Raw genomic sequence first — 16,458 nt, forward strand, 5'->3', positions numbered from 1 at the left:
CTGCCTGCTGACCTGTGCCATACGACTCATCTACTACTGTTGCTGATCTGCGTTGACGGGCTGCCACTGGTTGCCGTGTGGACTAGTCCTGGTTCATACTCCCCTGTACGGCCTCTGTGGGCTGCTACTTCTTCGGTTTGGGCGACAAAACTACAACTGATCAGTTTCCATTTCTCTGTTCCCACGTTTCTTTATCTATTACATAAACTCTCTTAATGTTTACATAAGTCTTCTAATAAGATGCCCAATTTTTTGAAGGGTGAACTAAAAGCCCCTATTTTTTGATGCGTGAATTAAAAACCCCTATTTTTTTATGTTCCCCCCATATTTGCGCGTTTCCGCTCCCTTCCCGTTTCTAGCAACTGTAAGTTCATGAAATCAAATGATGTTACATATGTTCCAAGTGTGTAAGCTAGAAATCATAAACATGTAAATGTAACATGCGGAAGCTTCGGAGAAGATCGGTAACTTCAATGCTCAGAAATCAGCACACATTTCAAGACGGAATTAACACCCAAAACTGAATGAAGATGCACAGAAAATAGAGAGAGAGAGAAAGAAAGAAAGAAAGATTTTATTAACGTCTTCCAAAAGACCGAACTTGGCCTATGAGACAAATCGGAGTACATGTATGGGGTATCCTCTGTCATCCCAACAAAATGAAAAAGTACTGAATAAAAAAAGCTGAATCTGGGTGTGCAGGGGATGGAGCTCTACTACTAGGAGAATGCAAAGCTATATGCATGGAGTATACAATCATGATATGCAACCTAGCTAGCTCCATCCTGTACCATACTGGGGGTATAAAATGGTATACATCAGTGAAGGGGGTGTCCACAGCTCCCTGAAGAACATGCTTGGGTGTGCTCTGAAGCGAGCCAGTCGCTCCGCACCCTCTCTGTGAAACTGAGCTCTGATCTCTGTCATCTCTCTCTGGTATAGGCGTGGTGTCCGAAAGCCAGGTGTCCTCTGTCTCCTGCGGGCTCTAAGTGTCTCTGCTCTCTGGAGAGTAATTCCCTGCCGTGTAGGGGCTGGGAGGGGTATGGATCTCTGAAAAAATGTAGTAATCTGTGTCTGTCGCCCCCCCTCTGGAGCTGTCTGAGCCTGTAATAATGTCTCTCTGTGGCGCTGTATGTCTAGAATGTATCTCCCCAGTATGCGCTGGTCTGCTGCCTCAAAGATCTGGCGTAGGGAATGTGGCTCTCTGAATAAAATGGGATATTTCTCTCTGATGGCTGTATATGCTCTGCATCTGCATACATAATGCTCCTCACTCTCCACCTCCTCTCTGCACAATCTGCATACCCTCTCCTCTCGGGGGATCCGTGCTGCTCTGCCAGTCTCAATCTCCAATCGGTGTGATGAAACTCTGAGCTGACCAATAGCCACTCGGGAGCCGTGTGGTAAAAAGCCCTCCATGTATCTAGGCCTCTCTATAAATCCATTATCAGTGATACTCATGAAGTGATCTCTGTAGTATAGCATCTTCGGTGGAAGAGGCTGTGTAGGCGATATCCATGTCTCTCGTGTATAGAGCTGCCATAGATCCTGTCTCAATACTCTGTTTCTCTCACTATGAGAGAGACGGATATGTGGTGCATCCCTGTCATACTGGAATGGTGGTAGATGATCCATGTCTAGGCCATGCTGTGAGAACCAATGTGTGACCTGTGCATACCATGATTCTCTGTCTCCTGCCTCAGCCAACTGTCTAGATGCCTGAAAAGCTCTGTATGATAATCTGTCCTGTGGCATCTCTCTGAATCTGTCTAGCAGGCATATAGTCTGGAATATGGCCTCTACCATCATAGGAGGCGCAGCAAACTCTGCTTGGATAATGTCATGAGGTACTGACGGTTTGCTGCGTATCATGCGTGCCATCATGAGGTCCTGTGGTCTCTCTATCTGTGTCCACCAATGGGTAGCAAGGCCTGGCGCCTATACTGCTGCTCCATACATCAATGCCGGTGTGACTAATGTGTCAAATAGCCACCCCTTCGTCCGGGGCTCCTGAAAATGCGCCTGGTGGCACTGTCTCTCTAGCATAGCCAATGCTGCATATCCCCGTGTCAATCTAGCTCTGGCTGCTGAACCCATGGTAAAGCGTGTGGCTGCTGCAGAGAAGGTAACCCCTAGGTACACGTATGATGTCACCACCTCCACCTGGCATCCTGCGAGAGTGAATGTCAGCTGACTCCTGCCCTGTCTCGATGTATGAAAGACCATAACCTTGGTTTTCCCAAGGTTCACAGTAAGACCCCTCTGTGTGCAGAAATCATGGAGTGCATGTAGATGCTGCTGTAGACCACCTGGGGACTCAGACACTAATACAATATCATTAGCTTAGAGCATAATATGTACTGAGGTACCTGCTAAATCAACTCCATCTCCGCCTCCCCGTGTAATGAAGTCAGCCACCTCATCAATGGAGAGGACACAGTATGAATGGGAGAAGAGAGAGGGGAGGGAATGACCATAGCTCTGATACTAGTTGAATGGGAGAGTTAATTAGGGTTAGAGTTCATGTGGGAGACATACACAGAGAAGAAGGGAGAGAGAGAGTGAGAGAGTTGTGGGGATAAGTCAACTCACCAAGTTGAGTGTGACTCCCCTATCACACATGTATATTGCACTAGTACACATAGTGCACTTAGTACATTAAAAGTACTAAGTGTACTATGTACTATAACTTATGGGCTTGTACACACTATAAGGGTAGGCATAATGCCTTTACCCCAACAACCTCCCACTTAAAGACAAAGTGCCCTTAAGTAAAGGAAAAGAAAAATCAGCATGTACATGATAATATACAAGGCCATATCAAGGCTGAAACTGGCCTCATCCAATGCCCATCAAGTGTCTGCAATGAGCAAACCGCTCCGGAGGCAAACTCTTTGTCAACAGATCAGCCGGGTTGTCATCCGTGTGAATCTTAACAAGCTGAATTTGCTTGTTCTCTATCACCTCTCTGATGAAGTGATACTTCACATCCACATGCTTCGTCTTTGCATGAAAGACAGGGTTCTTTGCCAACTGGATGACACTCTGACTGTCACAATGCAACAATGGAATATCACCTGTATAGCCCAAATCAACCACTAACCGAGATAGCCATAATGCCTCCTTGCAAGCCTCTGTGGCTGCAATATACTCGGCCTCTGTAGTAGATAAGGCAGTGCACTTCTGCATCCTAGATATCCATGACACAGCACCTCCTGTGAATGTAAACACATAACCGGTAGTAGACTTCCGGTTATCTGGATGACCGGCATAATCCGAATCCGTGTAACCATGCACTAATGCATCATGTTTGCCAAAACAAATGCACATATCCTGTGTGCCCTTCAGGTATCTCATGACACCTTTCACTGCTTCCCAATGCTTCTTGCTAGGGTTGGGCATGTATCTAGAAACCACTCCCACTGCAAATGCAATGTCCGGCCTAGTAGCGACCATGGCATACATGAGACTGCCACAAGCTGAAGCATACGGAATCTTGGCCATATCAGCCCTCCCACTATCTGACTGTGGACTGTCCATAGCACTGAGTTTCACATATGGAGGCAAAGGAGTACTAGTCTTCTTCCCCCCGTCCATATTGAACCTCTGCAAAACTTTGCCAATGTATTCCTTCTGAGACAAATACAACACATGCTGATTTCTGTCCCGAAGTATCCGCATACCCAAAATGTGATTTGCATCACCCAAATCCTTCATATCAAAGGTTTGATGCAGCCTCTTCTTCAAGGCATCCATCTCTTTATGAGATTTCCCGACAATCAACATATCATCAACATACAAGATGAGGATCAATAGACTGCCATCCAAAGCTTTCTTGGTGTATAAGCAGTGATCTATGTCACTTCTCCTGAAGTCCTGGGATTTTATGAATGTATCAAATTTATGATACCATTCCCTTGGTGCCTGTTTGAGCCCATAAAGACTCTTTTTCAGCTTGCATACAAGCTTCTCCTTTCCACTTACTGCATAACCCTCTGGCTGTTGCATATATATCTCCTCATGGAGATCACCGTGAAGAAAAGCAGTCTTCACATCCATCTGAATCAAATCCAGATCATCATGAGCAACCAAAGCCAACACAGTTTTAAGTGTGGTCATTTTGACCACTGGAGAGAAGATCTCATCAAAGTCCACACCATATTCCTGCTTGTTGAAGCCCTTAGCCACTAACCTGGCTTTGTATCTTGGCTTTGCATCTGGTGCAACTTTGAGCCTGTAAACCCACTTGCAAGGCAAAACCTTCTTGCCTGTAGGCAAATGCACCAACTTCCATGTTCCATTTTTGTGGAGAGAATCCATCTCTGACTTCATGGCACGCTCCCAAAGAGCCTTGTCTGCCCTCTGTAAAGCCTCCTTATAACATGAGAGCTCCCCATAGTCAGTGAGCATCAAGTAGTCAATCCCTGGAACAAACCTGTCAAGGGCTCTGGAGGGTCTTGTGGACCTCCGTACCCAATGACCATCATTTGCAGGTTGCTGTCCAGCCTGCATATCACCTATTGGTGGCTCCTGTTCCATGCCATAAGGCTGAAATATCATGCCCGGTATTTCCTCTAACTGTGGTATATCCAAAGGGATATCTTCTGCCATGTCTGGCTGTCCATTTGGACCATTTTCAGCACCATTTAAGGGCTGGTTTTGCTGCTGTAAATGGCTGATTTACAGCCCTTGGTTGTTGTCCATGATGTCCATCATCATCAAAGATGACTCTGCTAGGCTCCTTATACATGCATGTTTCATAAAAAATGACATCATTGCTGCGTATAATCTTTCTATTCACGGGATCCCAAAGTCTATACCCCATTTCACCTCTGTCACCATATCCTAGGAATATGCATTTGTGAGACTTAGGATCAAGTTTGGTGCACATTTCCCTGCGTATGTGCACGTACGCAACGCAACCAAACACTCTCAAGTGCTTTGAATGACGGAGGCTTCCCTGTCCATACTTCCTCTGGCACTTTCCCACCAAGCCTCGTGTTAGGTGACCTATTTATAAGATGAACGGCTGTCATAACAGCTTCAGCCCAAAATCCATAAGGTAATGCAGCATGTGACAACATAGAACGGACCTTCTCCTGAATGGTCCTGTCATCCTCTCTGCTGTCCCGTTTTGTGGAGGATCATAAGGAGTAGAGAGCTCCCTCTTGATGCCTTTAGCATCACAAAAGTCCTGAAACTGTTTGGACATATACTCTCCATCATTGTCGGAACGCAAAGCCTTTAGTGTTTTGCCAGTTTGATTCTCAACAAGAGCAACAAACTTCTCAAACACTGAGAATGTATCACTCTTCAAACGAAGAGGATAGACCCACACCTTGCGTGTGGCATCATCAATAAAAGACAAAATATTTTGCCCCTCCCAAAGAAAGCTGAGGCATCTCACATACATCAGTATGCACAAGCTCTAACTGAGCATCTTTCTGTCCAAGAGCTTTCTTGTGGGGGCACTGTAGTTGCCTACCATATATACAATGCTCACAAAACTGAAAACTTGAAAACTTTAGAGAAGGCAAGTAACCAAAACGAGACAATTGCTCCATTCCTTTGACACTCATGTGTCCCAACCGGCTATGCCACAGAGAGATTTCCGGCAGCTCGGTTGCATTTACATTAGCATGGTGATAAACACCTGCATGCATGAAGTAAAGAGTGTCCACCTTAGAGCCTCTGGCAACAACCAGTGAGCCCTTACTAATCTTCCACCTTCCACGACCAAATGTGGTAACATAATCAGCATCATCAAGCTATCCAGTAGAAAGCAGGTTCTTCTTGATCTCAGGCACATGCCTGACATCATGGAGCATAAGCTGTGAGCCATCTGAAAACACAAGCCTCACATCACCTCTACCAAGAATCTTGCATGCATGGTTATCACCCAAATAAACTACTCCTTCATTGCCAACAGTATACCTGACAAACAAGTCTCTGCAACCTATGACATGAAAGGAGGCACCTGAATCAATGATCCATGAGTGCATACCATGACCATCTCCTATAAGAAGTGAATGGGCATCAAGTGAAGACGTGAATAGGACCTCATCCTCACTGTCACCTGCATGTGACACATTGATTTCTTCAATCTTGACTCCACTTTTGCCCTTTGGCTTTACATCTTTGGCTTTATCTTTGTCTGTCTTTGCCTTTTCCCTTTTCCTTTTGATCATTTTTCCATTTGTAGCATTGCTTTTTGATGTGTCTCTTCTTGCCACAATAATGGCATTCCAAGTCCTTTTTGGAGCGAGACTTGCTCCTTCCCCGTTCTTGGCTTTTTCCCCTTTGCTGGGATCTCCCACGTGCATTCATTGCATTGGACTTTCCAACAGAATTGTTCTTCCTGTTCATCTCTTCTTGAAGAAGAGCACCCTCAACATCTGCATATGACAGCATAGCATTCGAATTGCTAGTGGCTGTCCTGAATGTGTCCCAACTCTCTGGCAAAGTGCATAAGAGAAAAGTGGCTTTGAACTCATCGTCCATTGCCAGCTTTTGATTAATGACCTGGCTGACAATACCATTAAACTCATTTAGATGGGCTGTCATAGACGCCCCTTCCTTCATCTGAAGACCTATGAGTTTCTTCAACCAATACACTTTGCTTGAGGCACTTTGCTGGGCATACAAGTCCTGCAATCTCTGCCACATTCCCCAAGCTGTCTTCTCTTCACGAATGCTGAAAAGTAAAGAGTCTGACACAGACAACATGATAGTAGATCTTGCTAGCTCATCCATATCTTCCCACTCGCTCAGCAGTAAGAGAAGCGGGCATTACACCCCTTTCTTTGATAGGCTTGTGCTGCTTCTTCTGGAGCAACACATTATAGCATTGGGTTTGCCAAATATCATAGTTATGTGAGCCTTCAAGCTTCTTGATGTGAAGCAATGAAGAGCTCTCACCTGTGGTTGCCATAGCAATATGCAACCTGTCAATGCCTGACTCCCTGCAAAATGTGCAAACACTGTACCAAAAGCACACAAAGTGCTCACAGTTGTTCTCCCAAGCTTTATCTCCCACTGCGGAAGCACAAATGCAACTTTTCTCCCACTGTATGTGATAAAATCACCAAAATCTGGTTGCTGCAGATTTAGGACAGCACCTTAAATGTGCTCTATTGCCCTTCCAAAGTATTGTACAACAGTACCAAGTGCTCACCAATGATGTACCAAACCTGTACCGGCAAGTACAGCAGCTGAAATTGAGATTTTTACTCACTCAAATCAATGTGCAGCCATGCCAAAACTTGTACAAAGTTGTACCAAATCTGTACCAGCAGGTACAGTAGCAAAACAATCTTGCCTGCTGCTTTGCCAAGCTCAACAAGCATACGGAATCTTGGCCATATCAGCCCTGCCACTATCTGATTGTGGGCTGTCCATAGCACTGAGTTTCACATATGGAGGCAAAGGAGTACTAGTCTTCTTCCCCCCGTCCATATTGAACCTCTGCAAAACTTTGCCAATGTATTCCTTCTGAGACAAATACAACACATGCTGATTTCTGTCCCGAAGTATCCGCATACCCAAAATGTGATTTGCATCACCCAAATCCTTCATATCAAAGGTTTGATGCAGCCTCTTCTTCAAAGCATCCATCTCTTTACGAGATTTCCCGGCAATCAACATATCATCAACATACAAGATGAGGATCAATAGACTGCCATCCAAAGCTTTCTTGGTATATAAGCAGTGATCTATGTCACTTCTCCTGAAGTCCTAGGATTTCATGAATGTATCAAATTTATGATACCATTCCCTTGGTGCCTGTTTGAGCCCATAAAGACTCTTTTTCAGCTTGCATACAAGCTTCTCCTTTCCACTTACTGCATAACCCTCTGGCTGTTGCATATATATCTCCTCATGGAGATCACCGTGAAGAAAAGCAGTCTTCACATCCATCTGAATCAAATCCAGATCATCATGAGCAACCAAAGCCAACACAGCTCTAAGTGTGGTCATTTTGACCACTGGAGAGAAGATCTCATCAAAGTCCACACCATATTCCTGCTTGAAGCCCTTAGCCACTAACCTGACTTTGTATCTTGGCTTTGCATCTAGTGCAACTTTGAGCCTGTAAACCCACTTGCAAGGCAACTGAGGGCAGCACTGCTTAAGCCAGCTGATAGCAGTCACATCCTTGCGCTGCTGCATGATTTGGGCCAGGCCCTTCGCACGAGGCACTGGGGGGAGAATAACCCATCTCCCTTTCGCTGATGCCTCCTCCAAATGGACAGCGTCAACAGCCGGACGCACAAGTTTGAGGATAACACTTTTGGCCTCCACACTTGCCAAATGAAGAAGAGAGTGTAAACCGCTCTTTAACAGTGCGACCAGTAGAGAAATCAGGGTACGACCAGAAATGGCTTTTAAACCAGTAGAGAAAAATCAGCGCCAAGAGGGAGAGGATCAAGACAGCTACCTAAGCTCTGATACCAGTTGAATGGGAGAGTTAATTAGGGTTAGAGTTCATGTGGGAGACATACACAGAGAAGAAGGGAGAGAGAGAGTGAGAGAGTTGTGGGGATAAGTCAACTCACCAAGTTGAGTGTGTGACTCCCCTATCACACATGTATATTGCACTAGTACACATAGTGTACTTAGTACATTAAAAGTACTAAGTGTACTATGTACTATAACTTATGGGCTTGTACACACTATAAGGGTGGACATAATGCCTTTACCCCAACACAGTATTGGGTCCCAAATACCCTCTGTAGGACCCCCACCACAGATGGTGTATTTGCTTTATTAGATTCATGTGAATCTAAAAAGAAAATACAAAAATCTTGACCTTTCTTGGCTGAGAAATCTCTGCCCTTGACCTGCAGTCCTTCACCCCTTTGCTTTAGCATCTCCTTGGCTTGTCTATCCCTTGTTTGCCTTGGCTCTTGGTGAAATATGAGATAACTCAATGGGATTGTGGGCTCACTATTCATACTACTCCATAAATAGCAGTCGGCCAGCTTAAGTCCAAGCGGCCAGCAATAATCCTGTCCCACGACTGAATATTAGCATTAAATGCTAGAAAAATCCCATAAAAAGCTGCGCTTCTTTCCCTTGTTGGCTGGGTATCAGGCGCCTGCTTAAAGCCATTTTTGGGCACTGTTTCTAGGCTGTTTGAGGACTGAGCAGCCTGTATGGGCTGTCCCTTACTTGCCCTTACAGCCATAATTAGGCTGTTTAGCCTGTAGGCTTCCCCTAGCCTGCCCTTAGGGCTGTCCTACAGTCCCTCCATGGCTGGTGGGTTCAGCCAAGGCCTTCCTAACCCTCATGGGGGTAGTTTTACACTATCCCCATGCCCACACAGACTCGAGGTAGTCCTATGGGCTAGCCCCTTTTCCTAAAAGCAAACCCTAACTACCTACTCAACGATCTGGCATCCAGTACCATACCAGATACACAGAATCACTGACATCATTCCAGAGGGATACTCACAGCGCGGACTGACACTGATGTGCAGGATAGTGCACACCTGACCTTGGACTCCTGTGCAGGACAATGTACACCTGACCTCGAACGACTGAGATGGATCCCTGGCTGACTTGTCCCGGGTTGGGCTCACATTGGACCAATTTCCCATCCCAGGTCCTGCACCTTCTGTACAAATATGTCTATGTGGCATCCAAGTGCGGGGATGCACGTGACCTCCCCTTCTGCTTAACTTGACGGAAGCTGCATAGCCTCCAAATAATCCGTCAATAACGCTAGATAGCCTTCGAAAAACTCTTTGTCAAGCCATACCACTTTGTGGGTCCCTTGGTCCTGAAACTTCCTGAGCAATTGTCTTAGTCTTCGGCCTGCGCCATGCTTGGAACGGTGCAGAAGGATCTGTTTTGGAACCATAACTTCAGCTTCAACAATATCTGATTCCGCTTCGTCTTTGACTTCTGAAGGGATAGGATCTGCATATGGCTTTAACCAATTGACGTGAAACACATCGTGCATAGTCCAACTCGGAGATAACTTTACCTGCATAGACACCTCATTAATCTTTTTCCTGATAGGAAAAGGTACGAAGCTCCTGAAACACAACTTTGGGCATCGTTTGTCCACCTGTTTCAACCTTTGCTTCATAATCCGAAGATAAACCCAATCCCCTTCCAAAAACTTCATATCCCTTCGGTCTTTATTGGCCTGTCGAGTGTAAGCCTCTTGCGCTTTAGCCAACCTGTCTTTAACTGACTCTAAAATCTCCTGGTAAGACTCCGTCACTCTATTCGCTTCAGGTATTGAAGACGAGGTCCTGGTCAACAATGACTGAAAAGGTCTTCCAAATGCTGCCTCATATGGAGTCCTGCCAATAGCTAAAGAAAAAGAATCATTCAAAACAACTTGAACTAAAGACAAATAAGATTCCCACTTACCTTACTGATCGTGGACATAATACTTCAGCACATCAAAGGTCACCTCGTTGTATATCTCTGTCTGGCCGTCCGTCTGTGGGTAGAATGCACTGGAAAAATTCAATTTACTAATTTAGTACCAAAGTTAACAAACAATGCCCTCCAAAAATGACTGGTAAACTTGGCATCTCGGTCTGACACTATGGTCCTAGGAATCCCGCCAATCGGGTACCAATGCCGAATGAACAATTGGGCAACATCCTCGGCGGTCACATTGGCCCTGCAAGGAATAAGCATAACAAATTTGCTAAATCTATCAACAATAGTTAAGCAATGCGTATTATGCTTACTCGGACTCGGAGACAGATTCGTGACAAAGTCCATCGAAATATCTTGGAAAGGACCCTCAAGAATTGGCAAGGACTGTAACAACCCTATCTTCTTTCCACAAGGAGCTTTCACCTTTTAACAAATATCACAGCGTTGTACATATGTAAACACATCTCGCCTCATCTTTGGCCAATAATATTACCGTTCCAATTTCTCAAGAGTCGAATACATGTCCCTATGACCACCTGTAATAGTGTCATGGGCATCATGGAGAAGAGCTGCCCTGAACGACTTCATGACACACAGTCGGCCTTTGTAGAAAAGCCAACCATCGCGTATCAGAAAGTGGCATGGTCTTGTGGCATCCAATGCCTATTCCCACTGTGTACCGAATTCCTCGGAATCCGCGTACGTGTGCTTCATGTCATCTAGTCATGTACCAACAAGATCGAGTCTAGTGGTTTGAATCGTAGTCACTTGTCCCTTCCTGCTCAAAGCATCGGCCATTGGATTGGCCTTTCCTGGGAGGTACTGAATCATACCACTGAATTGCTGGAATATCCGACTCCAACGGTGTTGTCGATCACTCCACTGTGCACTTGGCATTGTCTGAATCTAACGTAATGCCTGATGGTCAATGCGAACCTCAAAGTCACGGCCATACAGAAAATGTTTCCAATGTTTCAAGGCCTGTATAATTGCTAGGAGTTCACGATCATAGACTCAGTAATTTTTCTCTGCGGGTAGTAACTTACGAGACATGTAAGCTACTGGATGACCATTCTGTTGCAATACACCTCCAATTGAGACTGAGTAGTTGTCCCTCTCCGACCCTTCCCACCAACGGAAGCAAACAGCTCATTCCACTTCTTGGATCTGGTTATATGGTCCGTCTATGACCCCCGGATGCCTTCCCCATACCATCGTACCCAAAAACACTTCGATGAAAACCAAATTTGCAACCCTAACTACCTCCTCAACGATCTGGCATCCAGTACCATACCAGATACACAGAATCACTGACATCATTCCAAAGGGAGACTCACAGCGCAGACTGGCACTGTTTCGTCATGTATCCTCCTCCCTTAGTACAGTATACATCCACTCGCAACCCGGGGTGATGTTGCTCTATGGTGCTGTGCCGCAGAAAGTTCATGAAACCAAATGATGTTACATATGTTCCAAGTGTGTAAACTAGAAATCATAAACATGTAAACAAACAAAGAAAATGGCTCACTTACATGGGCCTTCCATGAAGAATAAATGCATGAGGCTCATCATGTATCCTCCTCCTTAAGTACAGTATACATGTAGTCAATGTCCACTGGGGTGATGTTGCTCTATGGAGCTGACGGACAGTGGTGGTCCAGATCTCAGAGGGCAGGAGAAGAGTGTGGGCCCGATCTCTAACACCTTCACATGTGCAAGGCGCTAGAGGGTCGCAAGTCCCATAGAAACTCTCTTGACGATCTCGGGTGTCTCATCCATCATCTCTCTGCCTGGGCTGGGCATCTGCCACAGTAACCTGATGATGCCCAAAGAAATCAGTGCCTGAGTCGTGTCATCCTGCTGATCCTGTCTCCCTCTGTGGGGCCTCAATAAGGCCTTTCTGTGACAACAGAGCTCTAGGAGGTAGAGGCACAAAAAATCTCTAATCCCAGTAATGCATCACTCGCATGTTGAGGAGGTCAAATCCCTCCCAGAAACCTCCCTCATACTTCATAGTATACAGGGCACCTGAACAGAAAGTACTCCTGAGTCACTGCCTCTCTGGCCGTGCATAGCCGCACCTCTCCTGGTATGCCCTTTGCTCTAGTCTCTATCCATAGGCGGTGCGAAGACACCCTCAGCAATCTGCATGGCATGGATGTGTCTGTATGGATAGCCAGATTTGTCAATAAGACCATAATTGGCGACTCTCAGGAATTGCTCTCTGTAAAACTGAATCTTCGTGGCAAAGAGAGAAAGAGAGAGAGAGAGAGAGCAACGAACTAAAAAGGCATGTTTCAGAACCCTGCTCTGTGTATGCTGCGAGCTACACCGTGCAAATTAGCATATGCCCTCACACAATTCTCACAAAAATTGGATCTTAGACAGATCAAGATCTGGCACATGCCCTTCCACCTTCATGCGTAGCCACAAGTTACTCATGCTTGCTGAATTTTTAGTATCCTGGTCATTACCCACCACAAATTCATGAACCTTGTTGTTTAGCTCCATCAGCGCAACAGCAGGCTTTTTGTCAGCACGTGCAAGTTTCCTCAGCTCCTCAATTCTCAAAGCATCATCCCACTTGCCGGCACTTGCATAGATGTCGACCATAATCACATACCAAGTTGCATCTTCTGGATTTAACTGCACAAGCTGCTGAAAGCATCTCAGTCCCACTTCCTCGTCCCCATATGTTTTGCAGGCACTCAGCAAAGCCGTCCATGAACCTTCCGGGGGCGGAGAATGCATTTCAAGAAAATTCTCGGCTTCATACAAATGCCCAGATCTTGCAAGAAGATCCACCATGCAAGTGAAGTGTTCCATTGTCGGTACAATGCCATAGCCATCTTCCATTGCTTTGAAATAATCCTGCCCCTCAAACACCATGCTAGCATGACTGCATGCAGTGAGAAGACAGATGAATGAAACAGCATCTGGCTTCACACCCTGTTTCTGCATCCTTTCAAAACATTGTACAGCCATGATACCCTCATGATTCACAGCATACCCTTTTATCATTGAGCTCCATGTTACAGCATCTTGAACTGGCAACTTATTAAAGACTATCCATGCCTCTGAAAAAGCACCACATTTGGCATACGTGCTGATTAGACTGTTGCTGACAGAAGGATCTCTTTCAAACCCCTTGTGTACAATCTCCATGTGTAGTTCTCGGCTCTTGTTTAAGGCCCCTATGCTGCCACAAGCTTTGAATGCACAAACATATGTGATAGCATTTGAACAAACATCCTCACGTTGCATCTGTTCAAAACAGTGCAGCGCTTCATGACCAGAACCATGTTCAGCATACCCTGCAATTAGTGCTGTCCACGACATCACATCCTGAACTAACAGCTTGTCAAACACTTCTCGTGCCTTGGAAAGTGAACCGCACTTGGCATACATGCCAACCAGCGTTTTTCCAAGCGAAAGATCTCTTTCAAGACCCTTGTGTGAAATCTCCATGTGAATTTTACTACCTTTATCTATGTCTCCTGTGCTGCCACAAGCTTTCAAGACACAGCAGTATGTTACATCATTGGGAGAAATGCCCTCAAGTTGCATCCGTTCAAAACAGCTCAGCACAGCTTGGCCGGGCCCATGTTCAGCGTACCCTGCAATCAGTGCCGTCCACGAAACTACATTTCTAGCTGCCAGCGTGTTAAAAACTTCTTCTGCCTCTGAAAGTAAATTCCATTTTGCATACATGCCAATCAATGTGTTACTGATGGAAAGATCTCTTTCAAATCCGTCTTGTCCAATCTCTGTGTGTAACATCCGGCCCTTGTCTATGGCTCCTATGCTGGTACAAGCTTTCAAGCTGCAAGCATACGTGACAGCATCTGGAGGGATGCCCTCTAGTTGCATCTGCTCAAAAGATTTTAAAGCTTCTTGACCAGGTCCATGTTCGGCATATCCTGCAATCAGAGCCGTCCATGACACAACATCTCGCACGGACAGCTCATCAAAAGTTTCCTGTGCCTCTGTAAGGGATCCACATTTGGCATACATGGCAATTAAACTGTTGCCAACAGCTGAATTAGTTTCATATTCCTCTTCTGCAATATCCATGTATATTTTTTGGCCTTCATCCAAATCTCCGATGCTGCCACAAGCTTTCAAGACGCAGGCAAAAGTCACAGCATTTGGGGAGATGGCCTCTCGTTGCATCTTTCTGCAGCATTTCAGGGCCTCTTGACCAGGTCCATGTTCAGCATATCCGGCAATTAGTGCAGTCCATGACACAACATCCCGAACTGGCAGCTTGTCAAATACTTCTTGTGCCTCTGAAAGTGAGCCACATTTGGCATACATGCCTATTAATGTGTTGCCAACAGAGAGACCTAGTTCAGAATGATTTCGTGCAAGCATCATATGGATTTCCCGCCCCTTGTCAAATGCACCTACGGCACCACAAACTTTAATCACGGAAGCAATGGTAACTGCATTTGGAGACACGCCTTCTGATTGCATCTGTTCAAAGCATTTCAAAGCTTCTCCACGAGGTCCATGTTCTGCATATCCTGCTATCAAAGCATTCCATGACACGACATTTTTAACCGGAAGCTTGTCAAAGGCTTCCCGAGCATCTGAAAGTGAGCCACACTTGACATACATGCCCAACAACGTCCTGCAAATATGAAGATCACCTTCGCAACCAATTTGTGAGATTTGGGCATGGATCTGTCTGCCTCTTTTAACATCTCTCAGCCTAGCACAAGCTTTCAGCAGAGCCACGAGCGTATAGTTGCTCGGGTGCACTCTGTTCTCTTGCATTTCCTCATAAAGGTTGAGCGCATTCTGCCATCTTTCACCTTGAACGTACCCCAATATGAGAGACGTCCATGAACGCTCATTCCCATGAACCGGTTTGGAGAAGGTGAGGGATGAGCACATGATCAGTGTGGCTGCGGGCAGCGGCACGTGGAAGTCGTGGGCGATTTGAGGAACGTCTGTGCACGCTCGTTCCCATGAACCAGTTTGGAGAAGGTAAGGGATCGGCACATGGTCAGTGTGGCTGCGCCTCTGTTAGAGACTCTTTAACAGCTCGCAATCCACTTCTGTCTGTTTGAGCTGTATTAGCCCACAAAAGGATTAATAAGAAAGACCATAAGAACAAAGTAATATCAACCAAACAAGATTAGGTTGATGCAGGTTGCCAAGCTGCATACAACCTGTATGATCGTGTAACACACAGGAAGGCCTTCTTTATACGTTTATGTGTTGGAATGGGTTTATTTTAAAAGAGAGGAGATGATGGTCCCAAGTTCCAACTAAGGCCCCTTCCCCTTGATGACTAAGTGACACATCATGAATAAGGAGGCGTATATGGTTGGAAAGAGGTGTTGCGATTGGGATTTGATCAATATAGTTCGATTCCCAAGTGAACTGCGGGTAAACTTGGGGATGAACTCGCGGGTGAACTAAAGAGACATGTTCCGGCAAAAAAGTGAACTAGGGAACAAAAATACCAAGATTTAAATTTAAAAACACTCTCCACAACCTGCTAGAAAGTATAGCATAGTGGTTAGATGACGAAAACTTGAGCGACCGGTTTCAAGTTCGAATCCTCTTTTGCATTGAGCTCAATCCCTCCAAATTTTTCTAAGTCCCAAAAATCCCATCGTATACCCTGACTTCACCCCTAGTTCATGCCTAGTTCACTTGCCCGACAAGAATCTAACGATCTAGATTAGGCAAGATCGGGACACCTCTTTTAAGCCTTAGATCCCTCTTGATTCATGATGTGCCATTTAGTCCTGTGGGGCCCCCTCCTGCAAGCAGGAGTATTTGCTTTTATTGCTTTGGAGAACTTCTTTACAATGTAGACTTTACCAAGAACTTATCGACGATGGTGGATTGTGGAATACCAAACACAAGGACGAGGTAGACCAACCGTCGGGCTGAACCATGTATGGTCTGTAGACAACTTAGAAGCCACTTGGAGAGCCAATATGCACACCTAGATCTGTTGAGGGAATGCAAGATTGATGGGCTGAATGTCAAGCTAACTTCTAGCTGCCTGCACCTCAATGGTGCTCTACTATAGATGTAT

At 45.5% G+C, this 16,458-nt stretch overlaps 1 protein-coding gene across 1 annotated transcript; it reads right to left on the minus strand.

Annotated features, from left to right (window-relative positions):
• Nucleotides 1–12,347: 12,347 nt before the first annotated feature.
• LOC147603541 (pentatricopeptide repeat-containing protein At2g03380, mitochondrial-like) lies at nucleotides 12,348–15,625 on the minus strand. The gene has a single exon (XM_086795861.1). It carries the CDS (start codon nucleotides 15,297–15,299, stop codon nucleotides 12,765–12,767), a length of 2,535 nt encoding a protein of 844 aa, XP_086651987.1. The 5' UTR covers nucleotides 15,300–15,625; the 3' UTR covers nucleotides 12,348–12,764.
• Nucleotides 15,626–16,458: the final 833 nt, after the last annotated feature.

Source organism: Cibotium barometz, chromosome 63 (assembly GCF_041138505.1).
Source record: "Cibotium barometz isolate CiBa-2024 chromosome 63, ASM4113850v1, whole genome shotgun sequence".
NCBI classification, from domain to species: domain Eukaryota; kingdom Viridiplantae; phylum Streptophyta; class Polypodiopsida; order Cyatheales; family Cibotiaceae; genus Cibotium; species Cibotium barometz.